Source organism: Ovis canadensis, chromosome 12 (assembly GCF_042477335.2).
Source record: "Ovis canadensis isolate MfBH-ARS-UI-01 breed Bighorn chromosome 12, ARS-UI_OviCan_v2, whole genome shotgun sequence".
NCBI lineage: Eukaryota > Metazoa > Chordata > Mammalia > Artiodactyla > Bovidae > Ovis > Ovis canadensis.
The window spans coordinates 31,599,152-31,622,650 of NC_091256.1; the positions used below are offsets into that span (position 1 = coordinate 31,599,152).

At 37.0% G+C, this 23,499-nt stretch overlaps 1 protein-coding gene across 4 annotated transcripts in view; it reads right to left on the bottom strand.

Annotated features, from left to right (window-relative positions):
• GPATCH2 (G-patch domain containing 2) overlaps nucleotides 1-23,499 on the bottom strand; it is a 201,647-nt gene that overhangs the window by 175,778 nt on the left and 2,370 nt on the right. For 3 of the 4 annotated variants that reach the window (XM_069544572.1, XM_069544573.1, XM_069544574.1), the window contains exons 2-5: nucleotides 12,172-12,891; nucleotides 6,313-6,374; nucleotides 3,067-3,249; nucleotides 2,543-2,622 (exon numbers count right to left, since the gene is read on the bottom strand). In XM_069544572.1, the coding sequence (XP_069400673.1) occupies nucleotides 2,543-2,622; nucleotides 3,067-3,249; nucleotides 6,313-6,374; nucleotides 12,172-12,891 (1,045 nt within the window). Of the gene's footprint in view, nucleotides 1-1,074; nucleotides 2,416-2,542; nucleotides 2,623-3,066; nucleotides 3,250-6,312; nucleotides 6,375-12,171; nucleotides 12,892-23,499 lie in introns of those variants that run through there. The other variant, XM_069544576.1, reaches the window with a different exon arrangement.

Consider the following 23,499-nt stretch of genomic DNA (forward strand, 5'->3'; position numbering starts at 1 on the left):
TTAATATTTCTGTAGAGATTCTTCTTCTGTCATTTCTCTCAGAGAACAACCTTATATTTGTGTAGTCATCACCCATCTGTTTAAGAAACTCCTTGCTGCCATTCCATTTAATGGGTTTGCAGCTACATGTGTCTAACTTTGCTCAGGAAACTCAATTCTCTGTAAGGCAATCTGGCTTTCCAAGTGAAAGTCTAAGCAATCAAATTTCATTTCTTACTACCAGATGTTATGGCTACGGTTTAAAGATGACTGTTTTGTAAGGTAATGATTTTTAACACTAGCTCGTTACACGTAATATGGACAGTACAAGCAACAACAACAAAAGAAAACTTAGCATAGAAATTTGAAAATATCAGCACAAATTGGAACTCTTACCTTTCTTGCCCAAGTCAGATATTTTATTGAAAAAAAAAAAAAAGATTACAGTACTTAAAAATCCAAACAAGGACAATTCAGAATTGAAAGAAAGAAAACTGGAAGGAGCTCATTGTCTTCAATAAAATTCTGAATACAAAAAACATGGACCAGGAAAACAGTTTATGGCCTAATGCACTAGTTTCATGATAAACACACGTATATCGTATATCTCCACCAAGTGTAACTTAATCACCTTTTTACAATTGAGAGACGAAAGGCAGCTTTTACTATGGTTAAGCCATGTATCATCAATACCATGAAGCTAACCTATCAGTTGTAATAGCTTCTATAAAATACCACAGTGAGATTGCAATAAGCCTAGAAAATGGGCTACAAATCCCAGCTATGCTCAAGCAAGCGGTGAACCAAATATAAAAATAGGTAAAACTGAACCAAGAACTAGAGAGCATTCATCTAGATTCATGATTGGTAAGGCAAAGTTCATAGGCCAAGGTTTTAAAGTGACTTATTCAGATCTAAGTGACAGTCATTATACAAAATAAAATAAAAGCATTTGTATAATTCAGGGGAAAAAAAAAATCACGAAGTTCACTACAAAGGACAGAGCACAAAAACGCTTACTTACAATGACCAAATACCACATTATTGTACCTTTAAAATATCGCTTTAAATATGCAAAGGTAAAGAGACTCAAAGTCGCACTTTATCACTTTTAATCTCTCTGGTTTAAACAAGTAATCTAAAAGATATCACATATTCCTGCTTGATACATTTGCTGGACTCTTTCAGGCTATAACAACTTTAGGGAAAGAAAATGTCAACTTCAAGTTTCTTTTCCAATGGTCATATTTAAATTAGCCATTAAATGCTGAATTAACAATGAATCTATACAATAATATAAAAATACATGTGTTGAATCACAATTTTCATCAGTTATTGGAAATTAATAAAAATAGTAATCATTTCAATATAACCATTCTGAAGAACTCAAATGGTCTGAATGTAGTATAGTGTCTACACCATCAATAGAAATGTTACATTTTCCCTTCTGCTTGGTAAATATGAGAGCAAGCAAGTATCTTTGACGCTCACAGTGACACACACATTTTCCATTCTAAGGATGTGTAAGCAGGTCTCACTTTTAAACATGACAATATGATTCAGTCATACAGTATTGTTGCAATACCAGCTTTCACATGATTTCAAAATGGTCTAAGCCAAAATGATCATTTTAACTGGTTTCAGGTATCAGACAGAGGAGATAGTTTAAAAGGTAAGAGTAAATGATTCCACTAGCACAGAATAGGTATCACCGTGACTAGTTTAAAACTAAAGATGATTTTTTTCCAAGTACAATAAAAACTATACTATAAAATACAATGGTTTTTCAATACAGAGCAGATTATCCAAGTAGAAAGCAAACGTGAACAAAATACAAACTCTAGTAGATTATCACCCTTACCTATGACTCATCTTAGCCCTTATTATAATACCCTGAGTAAAATTCAAATACTTTAAATAATGTTGGCTGTGTACGATTTCTCTAAAAATGAACCATAAACGTCAATGCATCATGTTTTTAAATTACAACAGTCATATATGTAAAAATGAGTTCTTATCCAGTCACAATATAAACATAAAGGAATACTGATGTGAAATCTGGAAGTTTTTAATTCTCTAGCTTTGAGCAATTTGGCAAAGCAAGTGATACACATATGGTTTCAATGTAAAAAAAAATCATAAAAGAGAAAAATATATAAAATTTACAGTAGTTTCTACCCACCCTGGGCCAACCTAGATCCCTAAGAGCCTCGCCCATCAGGTTCACTTCTGACTAAAGGAAGAATACCAGTCCTCCAGCAAAAACAGCCCCATCCTTTCATGAAAGAGGCTCTCACTTCAGTGATATTCCTCCAGGGGAAGAGGACAGGAGCCAGGTTCCCTCGAAAGTCATTCCCCAGATGTTCAAAACGTAACTAATTTATTAGCATTAGAAGATTTGGTTTATAGGGGAATCTCACTGGTCCAGTTTGTAGCCTACAAAAAAATGGATTATTTTTAAGTATAACATTAGAATATGAATAAAGGATGAGGATGTGGCTTTTTATTCCACAGAAATGGATACATTTCCAAACATGACAAATAAACAAGAAAGCATGCCTACCATTGAAGGTGGGGTCCCTCCCGATTTTTTAATATTCTTGGAAGGCATTCCATGAAGGCGACTCAGTCTGGCTTGGAAACCTAGAAAATCAAAGTCCTCAGGTGAAGGAGAGTCTATGATCACTGGAACAGAGAATAAGATCCTATCAATTCAGAAATCAGAGTCAGTTGGAGGGGGAAATATATTGAACAGTAGTGAGGAAAATGTGAAATTCACACTTAAAAAGATCCAAAGCAATGCCTAGTAGGGTTCTAAGGTAGCCGGTACATGACAATCAATTACTTAACTGTCAAGAGTATTATCCAGGGCTTCTCTTTCCTCCCAATTTATCTATCATTTCAACATTTTTATCATGGGCCTAGCAAGAAAGCAAGTTAAGTCTGGGAGCTGAATTACTGGTTACCATGTTTCTTCGAAGCATCTTGGGTCTAGTCTCTCACTTCTATTTGGCATCTCCTCTGTCATGACTATTCCTAGCTGACTACAGACCCCCTCTTCTCCACCAGTCAGGCAGTGCTACTGACCTCTTCTTCCCGGATGTGACATAAGGGGGAAAGAACCCGTTAGGATACTTTCAAAGACGGGATCGGGTAAGTTTTTGTCTAGATCAGTAGGATCTTCCTTTTCCCACCATGGAATGACTCCAGTGATGCCACAAGCTCCCCCTGATTCCTTTTCGTAGAACCAGTCGCTCTGCTCATCATCACCTGTGCAAATACAAGAAATCCCCCAAAGATTCAGTTTTATCATCCCAAGAAACAGAGTTGTCAGATTTAGATTTAAAAAATAAGAGACAGTAACTAAACCAGAATTTCAGATAAATGGCTCTGAAAAATATTTATTTTTACTATAAATATATAGTGGTTGCATAAAATTTTTAATATATATCCAAATACAAAATGTGCTCGGTCACTCAAGTTGTGTCCAACTCTTTGTAACCCCATAGACTGTAGCCTGCCAAGCTCCTCTGTCCATAGGATTCTCCAGGCAAGAATAATGGAGTGGGTTACCTGGCCCTCCTCCAGGGGATCTTACTGACCCAGGAATTGAACTCTTGTGTCTTGACTGGCAGGCAGATTGGCAGACAGATTCTTTACCACTGAGCCACAGGAAAAAAGCCCAAATACAAAATGGGGCATACTTATACTGAAAAATAATTACTTATCCAAAATTCAAATTTAACTGAGGATCCTGTATTTCATCTGGCAATCATCTATATAAAGAAGACTTTTTATTCTGTATGACAATTTCACCTAAACATTTCTTTAACATTATAATAAGAATTTCCATCAAGAACATAAAACATTATGTTTCAGAACCAGTTTAAAAATGTGAAAACAATAATACACTGGTTAATTCTTTGGCAAAAACTGTAGGGAAATCCATTTAAGTTACTACTCTTTCCATATTAAGGAAAAACAAGTCTTAATCTCCTGCCAGGAATTAAAAGGTATTAAAATTGTAGAACCTGTTCTTTGCAGCTGATAATGGTATATAATTAGCTTAATTTCATGATTTGTATGGAGTGTAAAAGGGGAAACAATCATGAACAGATGTGACTAAATGAAATTAATCTGATTACGTTCATTAGGAAGTAGTTGTGAAAAAGTTGATTTTAAATGAAAAGTGACAACACCACAGAGTTCACAGAGAAACTACACTGAACTACTACAAGCAAAGTATTTTTAAAACAGAACACAATTCATAGTAGTCTGACTTTTGGGAACACCCTTGAGTGTAATCATGGAGTAATAATCAATTTAAAATTCAGCATGAAAAATATGCCCTCTGTGTCAGTTGGCAGCATTTTGTGATTTTTTTCAAAGAAATAATAAAAAGATGTATAAGCAGTCAAAAAAAGAAAAAAGAGAGAGAAAGCAGATGGTTTTAAAAATAAGAGACAAATAGCACTTTGAATAAGATCTGAGATTCATTAGTCTTCATGATTCTTAGAAAAGCTACTCATTCCTAAGATCCTAAGAGGGTCATCGTAACTGCTGTAAAATTTTTCCCTTTACAGAACATTTCTGATTTCCAAAAGCTCTCACTACAACTGTTTTTAAACATAAAAATGCCCTTAAACTTTCACTGAAAATGATTTTATGGGAAATGCTGTATTTCAAATTATGAAGTAATGAAAAATATTAAAAACTTGGGAAATCAAAGTCACCTGTTTATTTCAATTGAGGATTTCATAGAAAATATTTTTTAAAAAGCAAGCACAATCCAAAGCACATATACATTGGTACTTTCATTGAGAGTTATACTAAAAGTTCACAGATCAGGTAAAAACGTAACAAATGAAAGGGCATCACTTAAAACCATCTGCCCTAAATCTTAATTCCAATTAGACAACATTGTCATAGAAAAATGGGGTTATCTTATTTTTGATGTGAGGCACTTTGTTCTTAATAAAGAAATCAAATAGCTAGAGATTAAGAACTTGGATTCTAAAATCAGAGAGACCAAACAGAATCCCACAGTTTTGTGACACTGGGAAAATTACTTCAGATCTATTAGGCTGCGTTTCATTGTCTAAAAGCAAAAGAAGTGGGGAGGGGACCTTGTAGGGTTGTTTTCAGAATAAAATAAGAACTTAAAGTAAAATAAATGTAAAAAAAAAAAAAAACACCACACACTTAGTAATGTGAAACATAGGAGGCTCACAATAAATTCTAGCAGATTATTCAAAGCCATTCAATCTTCTCAAAGACTGAGAGGCTTGTCAGAGTCCTTTTAAAAAAAGTTTTCCCATTTCATTTCATTGCCAAAACCAATGTGTATAACTTCGAGTAGACATAGGTATTTTAACAAAAATTCATGTATATTGAGGTAGTGAAGCTTACTGTCAGCCCTAAGGTTCTAATATGTTTCTGCGAAGTCTATGCTCTTGAAAACAGTTATGTATCTACTTATCGGGGACAAATGGCTTATAAGTAAGCAGAAAGGAGTAATAATTTAATTTACTTAATCTGTATTGCCAAGAGGAGGAAAAGACTAAGAAAGAAGACTATGGGGCATTTCTTATTTTATTCTTTGTTTCATAACATCATTAAACTATTTAGACTTTAAAAAAATAAATTTTGTGGGTTTTTCCCCCCTTAGACATTAATGCTTTCCTCTAAAGATCTGCAGAAAGGAAGAAAACACCCAGATTTGTATGTATGTCTCCTGTTCCCTTATTAAGGTTTTCATAATTTTTACCAGAGCAGGTGGTTTCAAAATAATGCCATGTTGAAGTATGAAAAACTTAGGAAATTTCAAAGATGGGAAAGATGTAACTTGCAAGACTACTGTTTAACAGTGTACAATATTGAATTCATGAAAAATGGTCTAATTACTTACAAACTGGATAGGAAGAATAAATGTCACAGCTGAATAAAAATGAAAAATGACTTGCAAATCCACTTTTATTAATGCTTAAACATAATCAAATACATATGGAATCAGGTGGAGAATGAGAACCAGGGTCTTGTGAACTTGCTAAGAGACAAAATTGAAAAGACTGAGGTATGTAAAGCTTTCTCAAGGAAGATAATCCTTCCTTAACATTATTAGCTCCCCAGACTAGCTTTTGGAGATAATCAATTACTTTAGGTTATGAAGACATAGCATGGAAAGGAACTAAATCCCCAGTCCACTAAGTAGTGTGTGGATTGCACAAAGGTAAATGGATTGAAGTCATCAACTTATGAAATAACTAGTAATAAGCATAACTTTAAAATAAAGGCGTTTTTCCCAAAGCAAGAAAAAAAATAGCATTTCGGTACCTTGTCTTCCCTCATCATTGGTAAACAAACCAGCATCAGTGCTGCTGAGACTGCTGGAATCACTAAAATAAGGGAAAAGAAAAAAACAGATCAAAAGAACAATTGATCTCTCAGTCATCAAATTTTAAAGAGACATGGCAGCTCAGAGATGGAACTTAAGCTTGACAAAGATCTGCAAGAAAATAAGATGATTTTTTTTAATCAAACTGCAAACATCCCAGTTCCATTAACTACAGAGCATATTATTTTTGGCACATAAAACCACAGGAATCTAATGGGACTCTGACAGCAAGCCAGATGTGACTGCTATGAGGTGCTGACACAATTGATGCATTTTATTATCTGCTTTCATCAAATGCTTACTGCTCCTTTCTTATTCCACACAATTCAGCTTTGAGCCCTGAACAACACTGCTCAATAAAATGGGGAAGTCTCAGTCAAAAGCAAGCTCAGCCTTTCTTCAGTACATGAAATAAACACAAGGGCCTGGAATGGAATTACTTTTCATAACCACATTTGCAAATATTCCTGAAAGACATTACTTAGGAATTCCCAACAACTCTATTATTTGGCAAGGAGGAAAAAAGTTTACAATGGTAACAATCCATTAAATCAAAGCTAAGGTCTTTGTGAAGAGAAAATGAATACTGACAATTATTAAGGAGGAAGAATAAAAAAATAACAGGTTCTCATTACTTCAACAGAGTTGGAGCGTATGATAGAGTCAAACTTAACATATAAATGAAAAATTAGGAAATACTCCACTGATATGAATTAAACAATGCTTATATGAGAATCTGCTGCTGCTGCTAAGTAACTTTAGCCATGTCCGACTCTGTGCGACCCCACAGATGGAAGCCCACCAGGCTCCCCCGTCCCTGGGATTCTCCAGGCAAGAACGCTGGAGTGGGTTGCCACTTCCTTCTCCAATGCAGGAAAGTGAAAAGTGAAAGAGGAAGTCACTCAGTTGTGGCCGAGTCTTAGAGACCCCATGGACTGCAGCCTCCCAGGCTCCTCCGTTCATGGGATCTTCCAGGCAAGAGTATTGGAGTGGGTTGCCATTGCCTTCTCCAATATGAGAATCTAGTTAGTTTTAAAAGAATCACAAGGACAAGGTCAGATGATAAGGGGTTTAGTCTTTAAAGAATATTGATTGATGTTCTTAAATTCTCATGTACTCTCTTTTTACTGTAATTTTTAATTCTAACCAATCAGGAATTCACCCCAAGTGTTTTTTAAATTATAATGTCTTTTCATCAACAGGAAGAACTCTGTAATCTTAGTTAAAAAAATCATCTTAATCTGTTTTAAAATATTTCAATTGAGAGTTCAGGATTAAAATTACAAGTGAAATTCTAAATTCTGAATATAAAATATTTCAGTTTTTGTTTGATTTTTTAAAAAATAAATATGAACAAAAAGGTTAAGAATTTAGGTGGCATATTCTTCTAAGGACCTCTGATTTAGTACTTTTTTCTTTGCTGCTGCTGCTGCTGCTAAGTCACTTCAGTCGTGTCTGACTCTGTGCGACCCCATAGACAGCAGCCCGCCAGGCTCCCCATCCCTGGGATTCTCCAGGCAAGAACACTGGAGTGGGTTGCCATTTCCTTCTCCAATGCATGAAAGTGAAAAGTGAAAGTGAAGTCGCTCAGTCATGTCTGACTCTTAGCGACCCCATGGACTGCAGCCCAGCAGGCTCCTCCATCCATGGGATTTTCCAGGCAAGAGTACTGGAGTGGGGTGCCATTGTCTTCTCTGCCTTTTTCTTTAACTTTCTTCAAATTAAGTGAATGTATGAAACTATACCGCACATGTGTTAATGAAACAAATACTTTCTAAAAGCATCACATCCATACTTATTTTCTTGTTTACAATCAGGTATGTTCTTCTATACATAGTGATATTAGAGTATTAAAAACACTTCAGAAACATTATCCTTCTGCTATTTAGTTGCTCAAGTTACTATAGATTTGTTTTTCTTCTGTGACTGAGTAGTGCTTTCTTGTCTTCCCCCATCAATACAAATACTTATAAAGGATCTTACCGTAAATACCTTGGGTTAAATTCTTTTCTGAAACCCTCGAGGCAAAATTATTCAAAATTCATACTTTTTACACTTTTAGAAAGGTTCATTCTAAAATGCCTAACAGATCTTGGATAGCACTTCGTAATCAAATATACTAATATATTTTTCAATTAAATGAAGGAATATCCACATTAAATACAGGTCAAGTTAGCTCTGGCCACAAACTCATTAGTTTTTCACAGCTTTCCGAATTTAGATTTACAGATAAAGGAGTGTGAACCTATATGCTTTTCTTTTTGTACAATGGTTTTCCAATCTCTCTAAATTCAGATTTAGCCCCTCTAATCTATCCTACAGATAGCCAGGCACATCTTTTCAAAGCACAACTGGTTGACTAATATTATAATATCCTGGACAGAATCCTGGAGCAGAAAAAGGGCAGTAAATAAAAACCAAAGAAATTCTAATAAAGTACTGACTTTCAATAATAATGTCAACATGGGCTCATTAGTTCTGACAAATGCATTAATATCAAAGTAAACGGATGACACCAACAACAGGAGAAACTGGGCGTGGGATGCGAGGGAACAGGGTATACAGACTACACTTTCTGTACTCTCTCTGCAACCCTTCCGTAAATCTAGACCTGGTCTAAAGTAAGTTTATAAAACACACTGGTACATATATGTACGTGTATGTACATGTCTATGTAAAACAGAAAGTATTCTACTAAAATTCTTAAATTACTTCCTCACATTCACTGGATTAAATGCAGGTTTCAAGGCTTTCCATGGATAGGCCTTCACCTAGAGTCTTTCCATCCCATCTCTGATCCTTACGTTCTTTCTCTAAGCAGTATCCTTGTCTCTTTATTCTTGGCCTGGAGCTCTTCTTAAACATATAAGAAAATCGGAATTCCCTAAGACCACCAATTAGTCCTTAACGATCCTTGTCCTGCTTTGGGATGTTTTTCCCTGGGTTTTCAACAACACGTTTTCTTATTTACATCCCATCCACCTGATATTTAGTAGTGTTCACATCACGTGGCTGTTAGTGTGCTTAACAAATCAGAAAAAGAACCTCAGTAGAAGGCATTTTTCATTTTCAACAGCTGATAGTCATTATGGCTCGTTTCCAAAGATACCTCTTCCCACCTTTTTTTTTAGTATGACTTTTATAGCACAGTATTTAGAGAACAGACTTATGAACGCTTCTTGAATTAATACATGTACACCAACTCTAAAATCCTGTCCCAGTCTGCTCATTGCCTATATTTTCCATTCTTGATAACCTGAGCATCATCTGAGAGTTCTCTTTCTCACTGATCTGCCCCAAAGTACAGTCAGCCAACCTTCCACTGATTCCAACTCTTAAAATTGCTCCCACAGTTTTATTCCTCTGCTATCATCACCATGGTTTTCCCTGGTGGCTCAGATGGTCAAGAATCTGCCTGCAATGCGGGAGACCTGGGTTCAATCCCTGGGTTGGGAAGATCCCATGGAGAAGAGCAAGGCAACCCACCCCAGTATTCTTGCCTGGAGAATCCCATGGACAGAGGAGCCTGGTGGGCTAATTCCATGGGTTCGCAGAGTCAGACACGACTGAGTGACTGAGCACAACACCATCCTCTTACGGATGGTCTGAAGGTCAGCCAAAACCAAACAAGACACTGTGGTCAAGATCAGGGATCTTGATCAAATGTAAATCTAATTATGCTAAAATTCCTCACAGATTTTTCATTACTTATATGACGAAATGCAAACTACCAGAGCTCACAGGCCTCCAAAGCACACTTATTGCGATAGCCTCTGATTCCACTCCCTACTGGAGTAGGAAGGAACTATATACACTTGCTCACATACATTACACTTGCCTCACAGCCCACGCCTCCGGATGAGCTATTCTGTCTACCTGGGATGAGCTGCCTTAAATCCTCCAATATCTGAACGAGGCTTCCAATCACCAGTACCTTCTGCTTAGCACGCTTCTTTATCACCATGTGCTCATGTGGCTATCCCAGATTAGGAGGCTGGAGACAATCAGGTTTGTCTTGGGATGAGTGAACAGTACCCAGTAGTTATTCAAATGTGTGTTAAGTCATTTGCAACCCCAAGGACTGTAGCCTACCAGGGTCCTCTGTTTATGAGATTTCCCAGGCAAGAATACTGGAGTGGGTTGCCCATTTCCTTCTCCAGGGGATCTTTCCAACTGAGATCAAACCCAAGTCTCCGGCACTGCAGGCAGATTCTTTACCATCTGAGCCACCAGGGAAGCCTAAATCACACACACAGAGAAAAGTTTTCCATTCTTTATATCTATAAATCTTCCCACAGAAGGAACATATACCTAATTCTTAAGTGACAATAAGAAATAGTTGTATGAGTAAGTTTAAAATACAAGGAAAAAATAATAATTTACTCAGGAGTGAAAATATCCTTTTTTGAAACTTGTAGTTAGACTGACAACTGCTGGGTAGCCTGATTACAACCTAATACTCAGATACTTTTTACAATGAAAAGAAATGAGTTTCATCTCATTTCTAGTTCAGGGCATACTGTCAATAAAAGGCAGACATCGGTAAAAGCAGGGGCTTCCACAATCAATCTAGAAAGCAGGTAACCTGGGAATAATCCAGAATTGAGGATTTACCTCAAATGCCATATATCCTCTTTCCCAGCAACTGAGCAAGATAATTACTTTCAAGTCAAGCTGGATGGTCCTCAGCCATAATGGTCCAATACCAGCATACAAATAATTCTCATTCCAGTAGAAAATGACAACTTTTTTGGAAGAAATGCAGGTAAGATAAAGTTTTCACAATCTTAAAACATTTAAGTAATTTTTAGTTCCTTAGAAAAATTACATAAATAGCAAACCACCTTTAATAAAAGGTACATTCTACAAACTTATACTAGGTCCTACTCAGATCTGTAACCACAGTTACAAGAGAGAAAAAAATTATATATATATATAGATAGATCCATAGCTCACACTCCGCATTATTAAAATGATGCCAATCCTACCAACTAAAAATCAAATACCCTTTCCAGACCATTTTTAAAGAATATTTTTTCTTGATCATACTTTTGCATTTGATTTTAAGGATACACTTAAAAGGATGAACAGGGTCACTGTTTTCTCATTCCTATAGGTAACATTAGTTCTGTGTAAAAGAAAAGTGATCACTTACCTTTTGAAGGTATCAAGACAGTCCTTAACAATTCTTCACTGTGATACACCTGCTTTCTAGAATGGATTGATGAGACTAACTGCCAAAAGATCGCTCCTTCTCCCATTTGTCTAAAAACAAGGTCAGGAGTTTCTGGACTATATATTGGGTTTTACAATTCATAAGTGATCAGAATTCCTAGCAATCTACAGACTTCTTAAAATATCTAGTCACACACTGTGAAGTGGTATCAAGGTTTGGTTCTCAGAAATTAGAATACACGGATGGATAATGACACTACAAAGTACCAACGGCTAAAGCTCTATAATTACACAAATAAATAATCATACATGCAATGCTAAGAGTTATAAATGTGTTGTTATTCAAAAGCATTCTTTCCCATTGAAAATCCACTTCCTTTTCTCTCTGTAGCTGAAAATTAAGTCATTAGGACACAATCAAAAGACTCTGTATAAATCAAACAAGCAATTTCGCTTTGTGTGAAACATCATAAATTATAAGTAAACACAACTGTGGTTAAACAGTAGTATCACTACTGTTATTATAACTTATAATCACTTTCAAATAGAATCAATTAAAATCCGAAACACAATCAACCACAAACTGGAGACATATTTTTATATTTAGAGAATAGAAAAGTCACCTTTCACTCATGAGTTCATCTGAGACTTTTTGCTCTTCATATTCCATTTTGTCCTTATTGGTCTGGCTTATTTCCTCACTTTCTAAAACTACTCCTTCATCCTGGATTTTTGGACCCTGTCTAACTATTTTCAATTTTCTTTTTTTGACTTTGTTCTTGGAAAACTCTTGATATTGGTAAGCTCTGTTGTCATTGTCCATGTCCTGATCTCTGCAGCCTTCCAGGGGCTGGGTCATTGTCCGCTTGTTGGGGTTCTCCGGCGGGAGGTCCACTGCCATGCGCTTGACCTTCCGCCTCCTGCGCAGAGTCCTGTTCCCAAGGCTGTCCACAGCAAAATCAGACTCATGCCAGAGGGGTCTTTTCCCTCGAACATTATTATTCAAGTTGGATGCCGGCCTGCGCTTTGCCACTAACATTTGGTCGTCAGAGTCACTGTGATCCTTTTTATTGTTATTGTGGTTCTCTCTATAATCCTTGCTTGGTTCTTCTAAACTAGAATCAGAGCCTTCACTTAAGCAGTGACCGGTCTCCCATGGGTGATGAACATTATACGACCTCCGTTTTCTCCCCCTCCGCTTCCTGGCCTGGCGTTTCAGAGGGCAAGAGATACTTCGAGAATGGTCTCCCGTTTCAGCAAATCCACCTCGAGCTTGCTCTGAGCTCTCCTCCAAGGCTGAGACAAGGTCATGAACCAGTTCTTCCATGGTTCGACTGAAATGCCTACATTTTTTTTAAGGAGAGAAAAAAAATAAATAGAGTTAACCACAATTCACACTAAATCTGACTAGAATTAATATTTACTACAAAGAAATATTTAAAAGCTACTTAGTTTTTCTATTCAAGAAAATACAGTTCCAAATATTCTGACTCATTTTAAAGCTTTTTCTTGTATAAGTTCTTTCATTAAACATAGAAATTACTTCAAGATAGAGTAAGCATAATATCCACAATGAAAGAGCTCAGTAATTTTACGTTTTTATTGTCCAATTATGGAAAAGTTATTTCCCCTTAAATCTCCATACTTTAGTCTACAGCTGTCCTTTTCCTAGTGCCAGTTTTTCTAGAGCAGATGTAAGAGTAGAGAGAACTTTCTCAATCCTCTGCTGCCCCACCACACACACACACACATACACACACACACACACACATGCCAATTTCTAAGGAAACAAGGAAACATACAATCCTCTACTCACCACATACTATACTCAGGCACTGCCATGATATGCAAGGCAGACAGGCAGGCAGGCAGGCAGGTACATTCAAGATTTGTAATACATGTGAAAAGAAAATTTAACCAAACACAGGACATATATTTGAAGTGAAGTGAAAGTTGCTGAGTCATGTCCGACATTTAGCGACCCCATGGACTATACAGTCCATGGAATTCTCCAGACTAGAATACTGGAGTGGATAGCTGTTCCCTTCTCCAGGAGATCTTCCCAACACAGGGATTGAACCCAGGTCTCCCGCATTGCAGGCGGATTCTTTACCAGCTGAGCTACTAGGGAAGCCCTTGGCTAATCTCACAACCCAATGAAGCAGAAACTATGTTCATGTTTAACCTGGAGCCCCATTGGTCTACTATGGCCCATAATTTGTTTACAATCAACCTGAAGCAGTTGCTTAGGCCTTAAAAAGCAGAGACCAAAACACTGAACTACGTGAGAAAATCATCCACTAGTCAGCAAGGATAAACATCAGTATTCTTTAGGAACTCTTGTAAATTACATCAGTCCTTTCCAAACCCAACTCTCAAAGATTCTGAGTAAGTTGGTAAGATACAGGACGCAGACACATGATTTTATCTTTGAAACATTGGAGGTAATTCAAATATGCACCTTTCTTATGAAGATCATTAACAATTATTTCTTAAACTGAGTTCTAGAAGCACCTAGGATCAAAATATTCTCCATTACAGAGGTTTATAGACTTTCTGGAGTCTATAGCAGGGGTGGGCTTATTTTCCACTTTCCGCTTTGTGGGACAAATATCAACAACCTCAGATATGCAGATGCTACCACTCTAATGGCAGAAAGTGAAGAGGAACTAAAGAGTCTCTTGATGAAGGTGAAAGAAGAGAGTGAAAAACTTGCCTTAAAACTCAACATTCAAAATACTAAGATCATGGCATCCAGTCCCAGAACTTCATGGTGAATAGAAAGGGAAAAAGTAGAAGCAGTGACAGATTTTATTTTGGGGGGCTCCAAAATCACTGTGCATGGTGACTGCAGCCATGAAATTAAAAGACGCTTGCTCCTTGGAAGGAAAGCTATGACAAATCTAGACAGCATATTAAAAAGCATCACCTTGCCAACAAAGGTCTATGTAGTCAAACCTGTTTTTCCAGTAGTCATATATGGATGTGAGAGTGGAGTATAAGGAAAACTGTGCACCGAAGAATTGATACTTTGAACTGTGGTGTTGGAGAAAACTCTTGAGAGTCCTCTGGACAGCAAGGAGATCCAACCAGTCAATCATAAAGGAAATCAGTCCTGAATATTCATTGGAAGGACTGATGCTGAAGCTGAAGCTCCAATACTCTGGCCACCCGATGTGAAGAACCGACTTGTTAGAAAAGACCCTGACACTGAGGGCAAAAGGTGAAGAGGGCAGCAAAAGATGAGATGGTTAGATGGCATCACTGACTCAGTGGACTTGAATTTGAGCAAACTCTAGAAGCTGGTGGACAGGGAAGCTTGGTGTGCTGTAGTTCATGGGGTTGCAAAGAGTCAGAAACGACTCAGCGACTGAACAAGAAGAGCAAGACACATTTTCATAAAGGACCCAGTAGAAAACACTTTAGCTCTGTAGGCCATTAGGTCTCCGTCACGACTACTCAACTTTTTCCATGGTAAGCCCAAAACAATCATCAGGAATACAGAAATGAATGGGTATAACTGTGTGCTAATAAAATTTTATTTATAAAACCAAGTGATGGCCAGATAGTTTTGCTGATCTATGGTCTATACATAGTCTTCATAGTCCATAATTTGAGGCTCTCACAAGATCCCTTAAACACCTTTCAACTTGGTCTTTTCCTTTTAACAATAGCTTGAAAATGAACACACAGGTGATTCAACTGGATTTAACACTTACCATATGAGGTACATATAAGGTTTCCAAAACTTGAGTACTTATTATGTGCCAGACCCATTTCTAAGTGTTTCATATGCATTACAGAATGTCTTCTACATACGAAATCTTCAAGTTGCAAACTTTCAAAGATGCAAAAGTGTGTTCACGTGGCTGGCGAATCACGAGTTACTTCACATCTGGCATACATTGCCATGTGCGTGCATCCTTTACAAGTAGTTGTGCTTTTGTGTACATCACTGTATGGTGTTTTATAGTATCTTCGTTTTAAGCACACGATGTTCAGAAGCAAGTGTAAAAGCAGCAGTGATGTAGCTGGTACTTGCGTACTTTTCAAGGTACTGTACTGTAAGATTTTAAAATGTTTTGTTTTTTTGTGTATTATTTGTGTAAAAAGCACTGGAAATCTATTCCAGTACAGTACCACACAGCTGATTGGGTTAGCTGGGTACCTACGCTAAGTCTGTTTGACTTATGAACACACTCTCAGAAATGAACTTGTTCATATGTAGGCAACTTACTGGACCTCATTTCATTTTCACGTAATAACCCTATAAGGTGGGAGATGAAATACTCAGAGACAGAGATTTAAGGCAGCTGGCCCGAAGTGACACATGCAGGAAGTGGGAAAAGCAGGATTCAAACTATGACAATCTGGTTCCAGAGCCTGAATGCTCACCTAACTATATGCAAGAACACCTCCATAATTTCAGTATACAGTTTGCATTTTTGTTTATGACTGATTTCGTAGCAGGAGATACTATTTATTATAGGGACAGATTTAATATGTACCTATAGAAAGCTGATGACTCACAGTTAAGCATTATATTCTCCTGAACACAAAAAGGGGATGACAGACTTAAATCAGCGCATTAGGGTGGAGAGAGTGAGTTGAATTCAAAGAATCAATGATACCTCAGTAAAATGCATTCTGTAAGCAATTAAGTAACAGGACATTGTCTTCCAGTTAATGTGGGTTTGTATTTTCCATATCTGTCTCCTTTGACATTCTGAATGAGTAAACAAAAAGTCTATAGAGACACACAGTTTTCAAAGACATGGTGATTCAAATAAATATTTGGCCACCTGATGCAAAGAGCCAACTCACTGGAAAGACTGATTCCGACAAAGATTGAAGGCAAAAGGAGAAGGGGATGGCAAAGGATGAGATGGTCAGATAGCATCGCCGACTAAATGGACATGAATTTGAGCAAACTCCAGGAGGTAGAGGATGACAGGGAAGCCTGGTGTGCTGCAGGTCACTGGCTCACAAAGAGTCAGACATGACCCAGTGACAGAACAGCAATGATTTTAAATGAACTCTGCAGGCTGCTGCCGCTGCCAAGCCGCTTCAGTCGCGTCCGACTCTGTGCGACCCCATAGACGGCAGCCCACCAGGCTCTGCCGTCCCTGGGATGCTCCAGGCAAGGACACTGGAGTGGGTTGCCATTTCCTTCTCCAATGCAGGAAAGTGAAAAGTGAAAGTGAAGTCGCTCAGTCGTGTCTGACTTAGTGACCCCATGGACTGCAGCCTACCAGGCTCCTCTGTCCACGGGACTTTCCAGGCACTAACATTTTTTTCTTTTTTCCTTTAAAAAGGTTCTGTATAGTACTGGGGTTTCAGAACACTGAACGTGAAGAGAAATATTCATCACAGAGAAATGAGTAGTAAGCCAATACAAGGGCTAAAATTCCAACTATACTGATAAGCTAAATGGATCTTTTTTCCAATACCTATATGTTTTTATAACTGCTTTTTTGTTTTCCCTTTATTGCGAAGAGTATTTTGTTCTTTTCCTTTAACATTACTTCTTTGGAAGAAATGTTGTCTGAGAATTATCTTTGAAAACAATACTGCAATCCTTTAAAATAACTCACTGTAAGCCAGTGTAGATGTTTTTCTGGAATTCTCTTGCTTTTTCTATGGTCCAACGGATGCTGGCAATTTGATCTCTGGTTCCTCTGCTTTTTCTAAATCCAGCTTGAACATCTGGCTGGCAAGAGAATTCCAGAAAAACAGCTACTTCTTCTTTACTGACTACACTAAAGCCCGTGACTGTGTGTGTCACAACAAACTGTGGAAAATTCTTAAAGAGAGGTCCATTGGCATCACTGACTCAATGAACCTGAGTTTGAGCAAGCTCTGGGAGACGGTGAAGGACAGGGAAGCCTGGTGTGGTGCAGTCCATGGGGTTACAAAGAGTCAGACACAACTAAGCGACTGAACATCAAACAACAAGCCAGTGTAACATATCATACAATAAAGATTCTTTGTCTAAAAGAAGACTCGGTATCATCTGATTCTGGAGGAACTTACTTTTTAAAGAAAGTGTTTCCTTATCATGGGTGAAAGACTGGTTCTAAATAGTAATTTAGTGCTTTACTTCGGCAGAGAAAATGTAATGGTCCTAACATTATAAAATGATTAGCACATGAGACTTAATCCACTGAAATTTTGATACTATTCAACTAATTTCATTTAAATTAATTCATTAGTACTACTCTTAACGTAATTTAACAAAATATAACCAACAGTATTACTAAAAATGAAAGCACACTTTAAAACATTATTAAAATTGTGCCAGTCTTATCTGATCTTATATTGATTTTCTCAGGAGAAACTAAAAAATATTTTAACGAGAAGGATCTAACCTATTCCATCATGTGGTTCAAACACCAATCAACTAAAACTACTTTAAAAACCTTTTCAGGAAAAAAAAAAAAAAAGAACAACAATTTATAAATAAATGGAAAAAACAAATTTAAGTGACATTCAGAGTTCAAATCACCTTTTCCCCTTTAGTGTCAACTCACCAGTCTTGCAAGTCAGTCTCAATCAAAATTCTGTAAATGAGCCAGTACTATTCCAGTTGGTCAAGCTGCTCCACTCACATCTCTCAGGTAAAACTGGCATCAACCAGCTTCACAGTAAAAGCCATTATAAGAGACCATCACATGGTCAGTAGCCCCTTTCTTCCCTTTGTCTTGGCAGTTATTAAAGACCACTGCCCTGAAACATGCTATCCTAAAGATATTTTCTTAAAAGTCCTTTCCTAATGGAGGTGAACACTGGAAATATGGAACTTTCCAGTACAAAAATCTGTTTATTAAGCAACCATAGTTTTAAAGGTTGAATTATAGTAAAATCCAGTGAATCACCACTTAGCTAACTTGAAAGTTTTGTATTCACATTTACAAAACAATTTCTCTTCATTTGGGACCCACTGGAAATGAAATCTTTTGGGCTTAGTTTGCACTGAGTATAATGACTAAGAGAACAGCTCACTAATCAGCTAGTTCAAATGAACAGAATAAAATTACAGCCCCATTACTTATATAAAGTTGGACTTTATCAGAGGAAATGACTTGATAAGCATTTTGTTTTTTCAGGTCATATTAGATTATGCTGAGCAATCTAAAATGTATAATCAATCCAGAATCTGATATGCCCGTTCTACACAAGAATATTTGGCCAAAGGTCAAGTTTGCTTATTTGTTTGTCCACCTCCAGGCAACATTAAATATCCACTAAATGAGTCAATTGCTCTCACTGGTTTCCTTTAACACCAAGTTCTAATTAATTCAGAAAAACACCTTCCTAAAAAAACATATGTTCTAGAGCAAAGGTCCTCAACCTCTGGGCAAGGACCAGTACCTCCAGTCAGATCAGTGGCAGCATTACATTAGAAATAAAGTACACAATAAATGTAATGTGCTTGAATCATTCCAAAACAATTCCCCCTAGGCCTCCCTCCCCAAGTCCATGGAAAAACTGTCTTCCACAAAACCAGTCTCTGGTGCCCCGAAGTTTGGGGACCACTGATCTGCAGTGAGGAAGATCAGATAATGTAGAAAACCCTGCAACTCAGTTTAAGGGTTTTTACGACTGTTTTTGGTTCAAGGTAGAAAAGTGAGGAAGCTGCCCTAGTTCTAAATTACCTCTCCTATGCCCTTGAAGAACTGACAAGTTGACAAACGAACAAAGGGGCTCAAACGGCGTCAATAATGTACAGGAAAGCACAGCAGGAGTTGAAGACCAAGAAAGCCCAGAAAACAAATGCCCCTCAATAACCAACAACTATTTTGTCAATGGCTATTACTTTTTGGAAGTTTGTATTAAGCAGTAACTACTATTCCCAGAAGAGAAAAAAATAGCATGGAAGAAAACACAAGTGAATGTGTTAGTCGCTCAGTCATGTCCAACTCTGTGCAACCCCATGGACTGTATCCCGCCAGGCTTCTCTGTCCGTTGGATTTTCCAGGCAAGAAAACTGGACCCATAAAGGTATGGGTAGCCATACCTTTCTCCAGGGGATCTTCCCAACTCAGGGACTGAACTTGCTTCTACTGCTTGGCAGATTCTTTACCAATGAGGCACCTGGCAAGTCCATACATCAAGGGCTGAATTTTGTGATTGATTTAACAAAATAGGATTCCTAAGAATTATCTAAAGTTTGACTAAGATTTCTGCTGCTCATAGGGATTTATAGATTTCCTTCCTTAAAGGTAATATTATTTGTTAAAATAAGTCTTAATCTCAGTCTAGTAACCTATTAAGAGATATATCTTCAATTTTCTCTATTTATGTATTTTAGGACAAAAAATTAACAGTAATTCTAACATTAAATGGAAACACTTGGACTAACTTAGAAATTCCTTGACCTATATGTGGTGGTGGTGGTGGTTTAGTTGCTAAGTTGTCTCTGACACTTGCGAACCCGTGGACTGTAGCCCACTAGGCTCCTCTGTCCATGGGATTTTCCATGCAAGAACATTGGAGTGGGTTGCCATTTCCTTCTCCATGACCTATTTGTATAAAATCATTAATCATAAGTAACCTTTTCTCTTTTTTAAAAAAGTAGCATGGTGTGGGAGGAATCTACCTTATTTTGAAACAGGCATATAATTAATTATAATGTTATATTGACACCAGACAATAAACATGGAATAGAATTCTCTAGAGGGAGAAAACGGCTGGGAGAAAACTGCAAAGAACATGAGCTTTAAGAGTCAAAGCAAGAATTTGGAAGTTAAATTATACTACATTCATCAGTTATAGGACCTTGGACAAATTACTTATCTTTTGATTCTGTTTCTTCATCATGAAAATGTGTATAATGCGTATCTTGTAAGGATTCTTGGAGGATAAGAATGAGTACTTAAGTGTGAGAGCAGTTATTTCATCTTTTAACAACCTCTACACACAAGAGGAAATTGTTACTGAAAAAATCAAATAATTGTTCTTTTAAGGTACAAACTATACTATGAACACTGAGTATATCATAATAAAAGGTAAGACTGTCAACCTTTCTGAATTCTTGAACCTCTCTGAATGATGGAGAGAGGGAAGATAACAGACACTTGAAAAAATCTTGCATGGAATTTCAAGAAATTCATGCACTTCTTTAAAGATTTTTGATTAAAAAAAAAAACTCTTAGTAAAAAAAGTAATGCTGTGTGTTTGACCTATTCCTATCCTAATAATATACAGATACAAGAAAAAAAAAATAGAAAAGTAAGGATATCATCCTTCCAAGTAAAGAGTCACAAGATCTGCCATCAAACAGAAAAACTCATTTCCCATGATGGGAGCAAAAGTTCTACTGACTTGCTCTCAACTGGAGGCACTGCTGGCAGCTGCTACTTTGTCATTTCTGTCACAAGGGAACCCTCAGAAACCTTGCCTTCCTCCTTACCCTACTGCCAACAAGACAAAAAACCGATCATACATGGAAGGCTTTAGAAAAACAACGAATTCTATTTTCACATAGTGATTTTCTAACTCAACTTTCCAAACAGTGATTTAATAAGACCGCTCCTTCATTATTTAAATTTGAAGATCATTCTTTTGATTCTTTTTCTTCATTTAATGACTTCAGGAGTTATTCAAACTTTTTTCCTTACACTGTATTCACTTTTGAGATATAAACTGTTGAATAAAAAACTGCCTAAGTGAGAGAAAGTCAAAGTCTAAAACAAAAATAAAGTCTAAAAAATCATTCATAATATATTAATAATGTTCATAGCATATAATAAACAGTTAGGCAACCTTCTAGGATTTGGGAAATGAGTCTCATGCATTGGTCATACATGGTGACTACTCAATACTTTTGAATATATAACATATTCTGAATTCCCAGAACAGGAATGAGAATGAGACCACTGAATATTAATTACAAGTACCTAAAATAATGCTTGACAGATGTTTTAAAAAAAAGTCTAGGTAAGGAATCCGCCAGGAGACCTGGGTTTGATTCCTGGGTTGGGAAGATTCCCTGGAGAAGGAAATGGCAACCCACTCCAGAATTCTTGCGTAGGATATCACATGGACAGAGGGGTCTGGCAGGCTACAGTCCATGGGGTTGCAAATAATCGGACAAGGCTGAGCAACTAAACAACACCTAGGTGAACAAATCAATCAAGGACTAAATGAATGAGTAAATAACAAAGGAAAAATATGACTTCACTGAAAATTTGGACAATTCAGATTTCAAATTGAAATGCCAAACTAATTCAGACAAATCTAAGAGTATGAAACTGACTCCAAAACAAACGGTCAGATAAAAAAAAGTTATTGAAAAGTAGTTTTCCAGACCTAAAGTTTCCACTATGCGGTTTTCCAGACCTAAAGAAAATGAAAATACCAAACAGAAATGAAATTATAGCATAAAAGGTCCAGAATCAATATAGTTTATTTGTAATGGCTATTTTTAAAGCAAAGACACATAATGTGAAACAGATAGTACAGCTTGATACATCAATAATGATTTGATAATTCCATTATCAATAATTAACTTTTTTGTTGCGTTCAAACTTTAAAATCTTTCCAAAACCCTCAAAAGTTGACTTTTAAATAAAATTTACTAATAAAGTAAAAAGTAGTAACAGCATGTAAATTCTAAATGTGATTTGTTCATTAAATAAATCAATTTTGAAAAGGCAGGTTAACATTTTAAGTGCCGAAAGAGATACTTTTAGACCCTACTTTCTTTCTCTTTTTTTTATTGGAAGATAATTGCTTTACAATATTGTGATTTCGGCCATAAAACAACATGAATCAGCAACAGGTATATATACGTCCCCTCCCTCCTAAACCCTCCCATCTCCCTTTCCATCTCACCCTTCCAGGCTATCCCAGAGCACTGGGTTGAGCTCCCTGTGTCACACAGCAACCTCCTCCCAGCTCTCTATTTTATATACGGTAATGTATGTTTCCATGCTGTTCTCTCAATTCATCCTGCCCTCTCCTTCCCCGCTGTGTCCACAGTCTGTTCTCATGTCTGCGTCTCCACTGCTGCCCTGCAAATACGTTCATCATACCATCTTTCTAGATTCCACATGTGTACATTAATACACAACATCTGTCTTTCTCTTTCTGACTTACTTCACTCTTTGACCCTACTTTCAAAAATGTGTATGAGGTGGCAGGAAGGGGAGACAGATACTTTCAGCTATAAAGATTTTATAAAAATATGAACTATCAAGACTTATAAAAACAACTTGTACAAAAAACATATTTCCTGACACACACAATAATCATAGGATTTTTTTTTAACTGTATAAAGCTTTTCTTCCTTAGGCTTTTAACTTCTAAAATATCAGTTCTACTTTTTAACAAAAGATTAAGAAAGAGAGAAATCCTCTACACTTTTGCAGATGGTGCCTAAAAATTGAAAAACTAACCTAGACACTGGAGAAAAGGCTGAAGGCAAGGTGGGAGTTAACTATATCAGGCCTAGTTAACAAACCTGTGCATATCCTTTCCAGTTTATATACTCCTTGTGATATGGTATCTCATTCAGATGCACAGGCAGTACAGCAGGATAACTAAGAAATTTTTTTTAGATATACTGGAAGTGTCCCTTCTCCAGGGAATCTTCCTAACCCAGGGATCGAACCCAGGTCTCCTGTATTGTAGGCGGATTCTTTTTACCAGCTCAGCCACAAGGGAAGCCCAGATATACTAGAATCATACTGCAAATATGATGCTTGGCTAAGTTAATAATACTTAAACAATATCTGCTCCTGTCTTGCCATCTCTAAAATGCAAAGAATAACAGCACCTATTTCAAAAGATTTATTGGGTTGACCAAAAAGTTTGTCCAGGTTTTTCCTAACACTGTAGAAAAATGCCCAAACTTCTCGGCAACCCAATACATGAGATGACATATATACACAAAAGCTGGCACCAATTACCTACACCAACTAAGTAGCATCCTGACTGGCACTGAGATG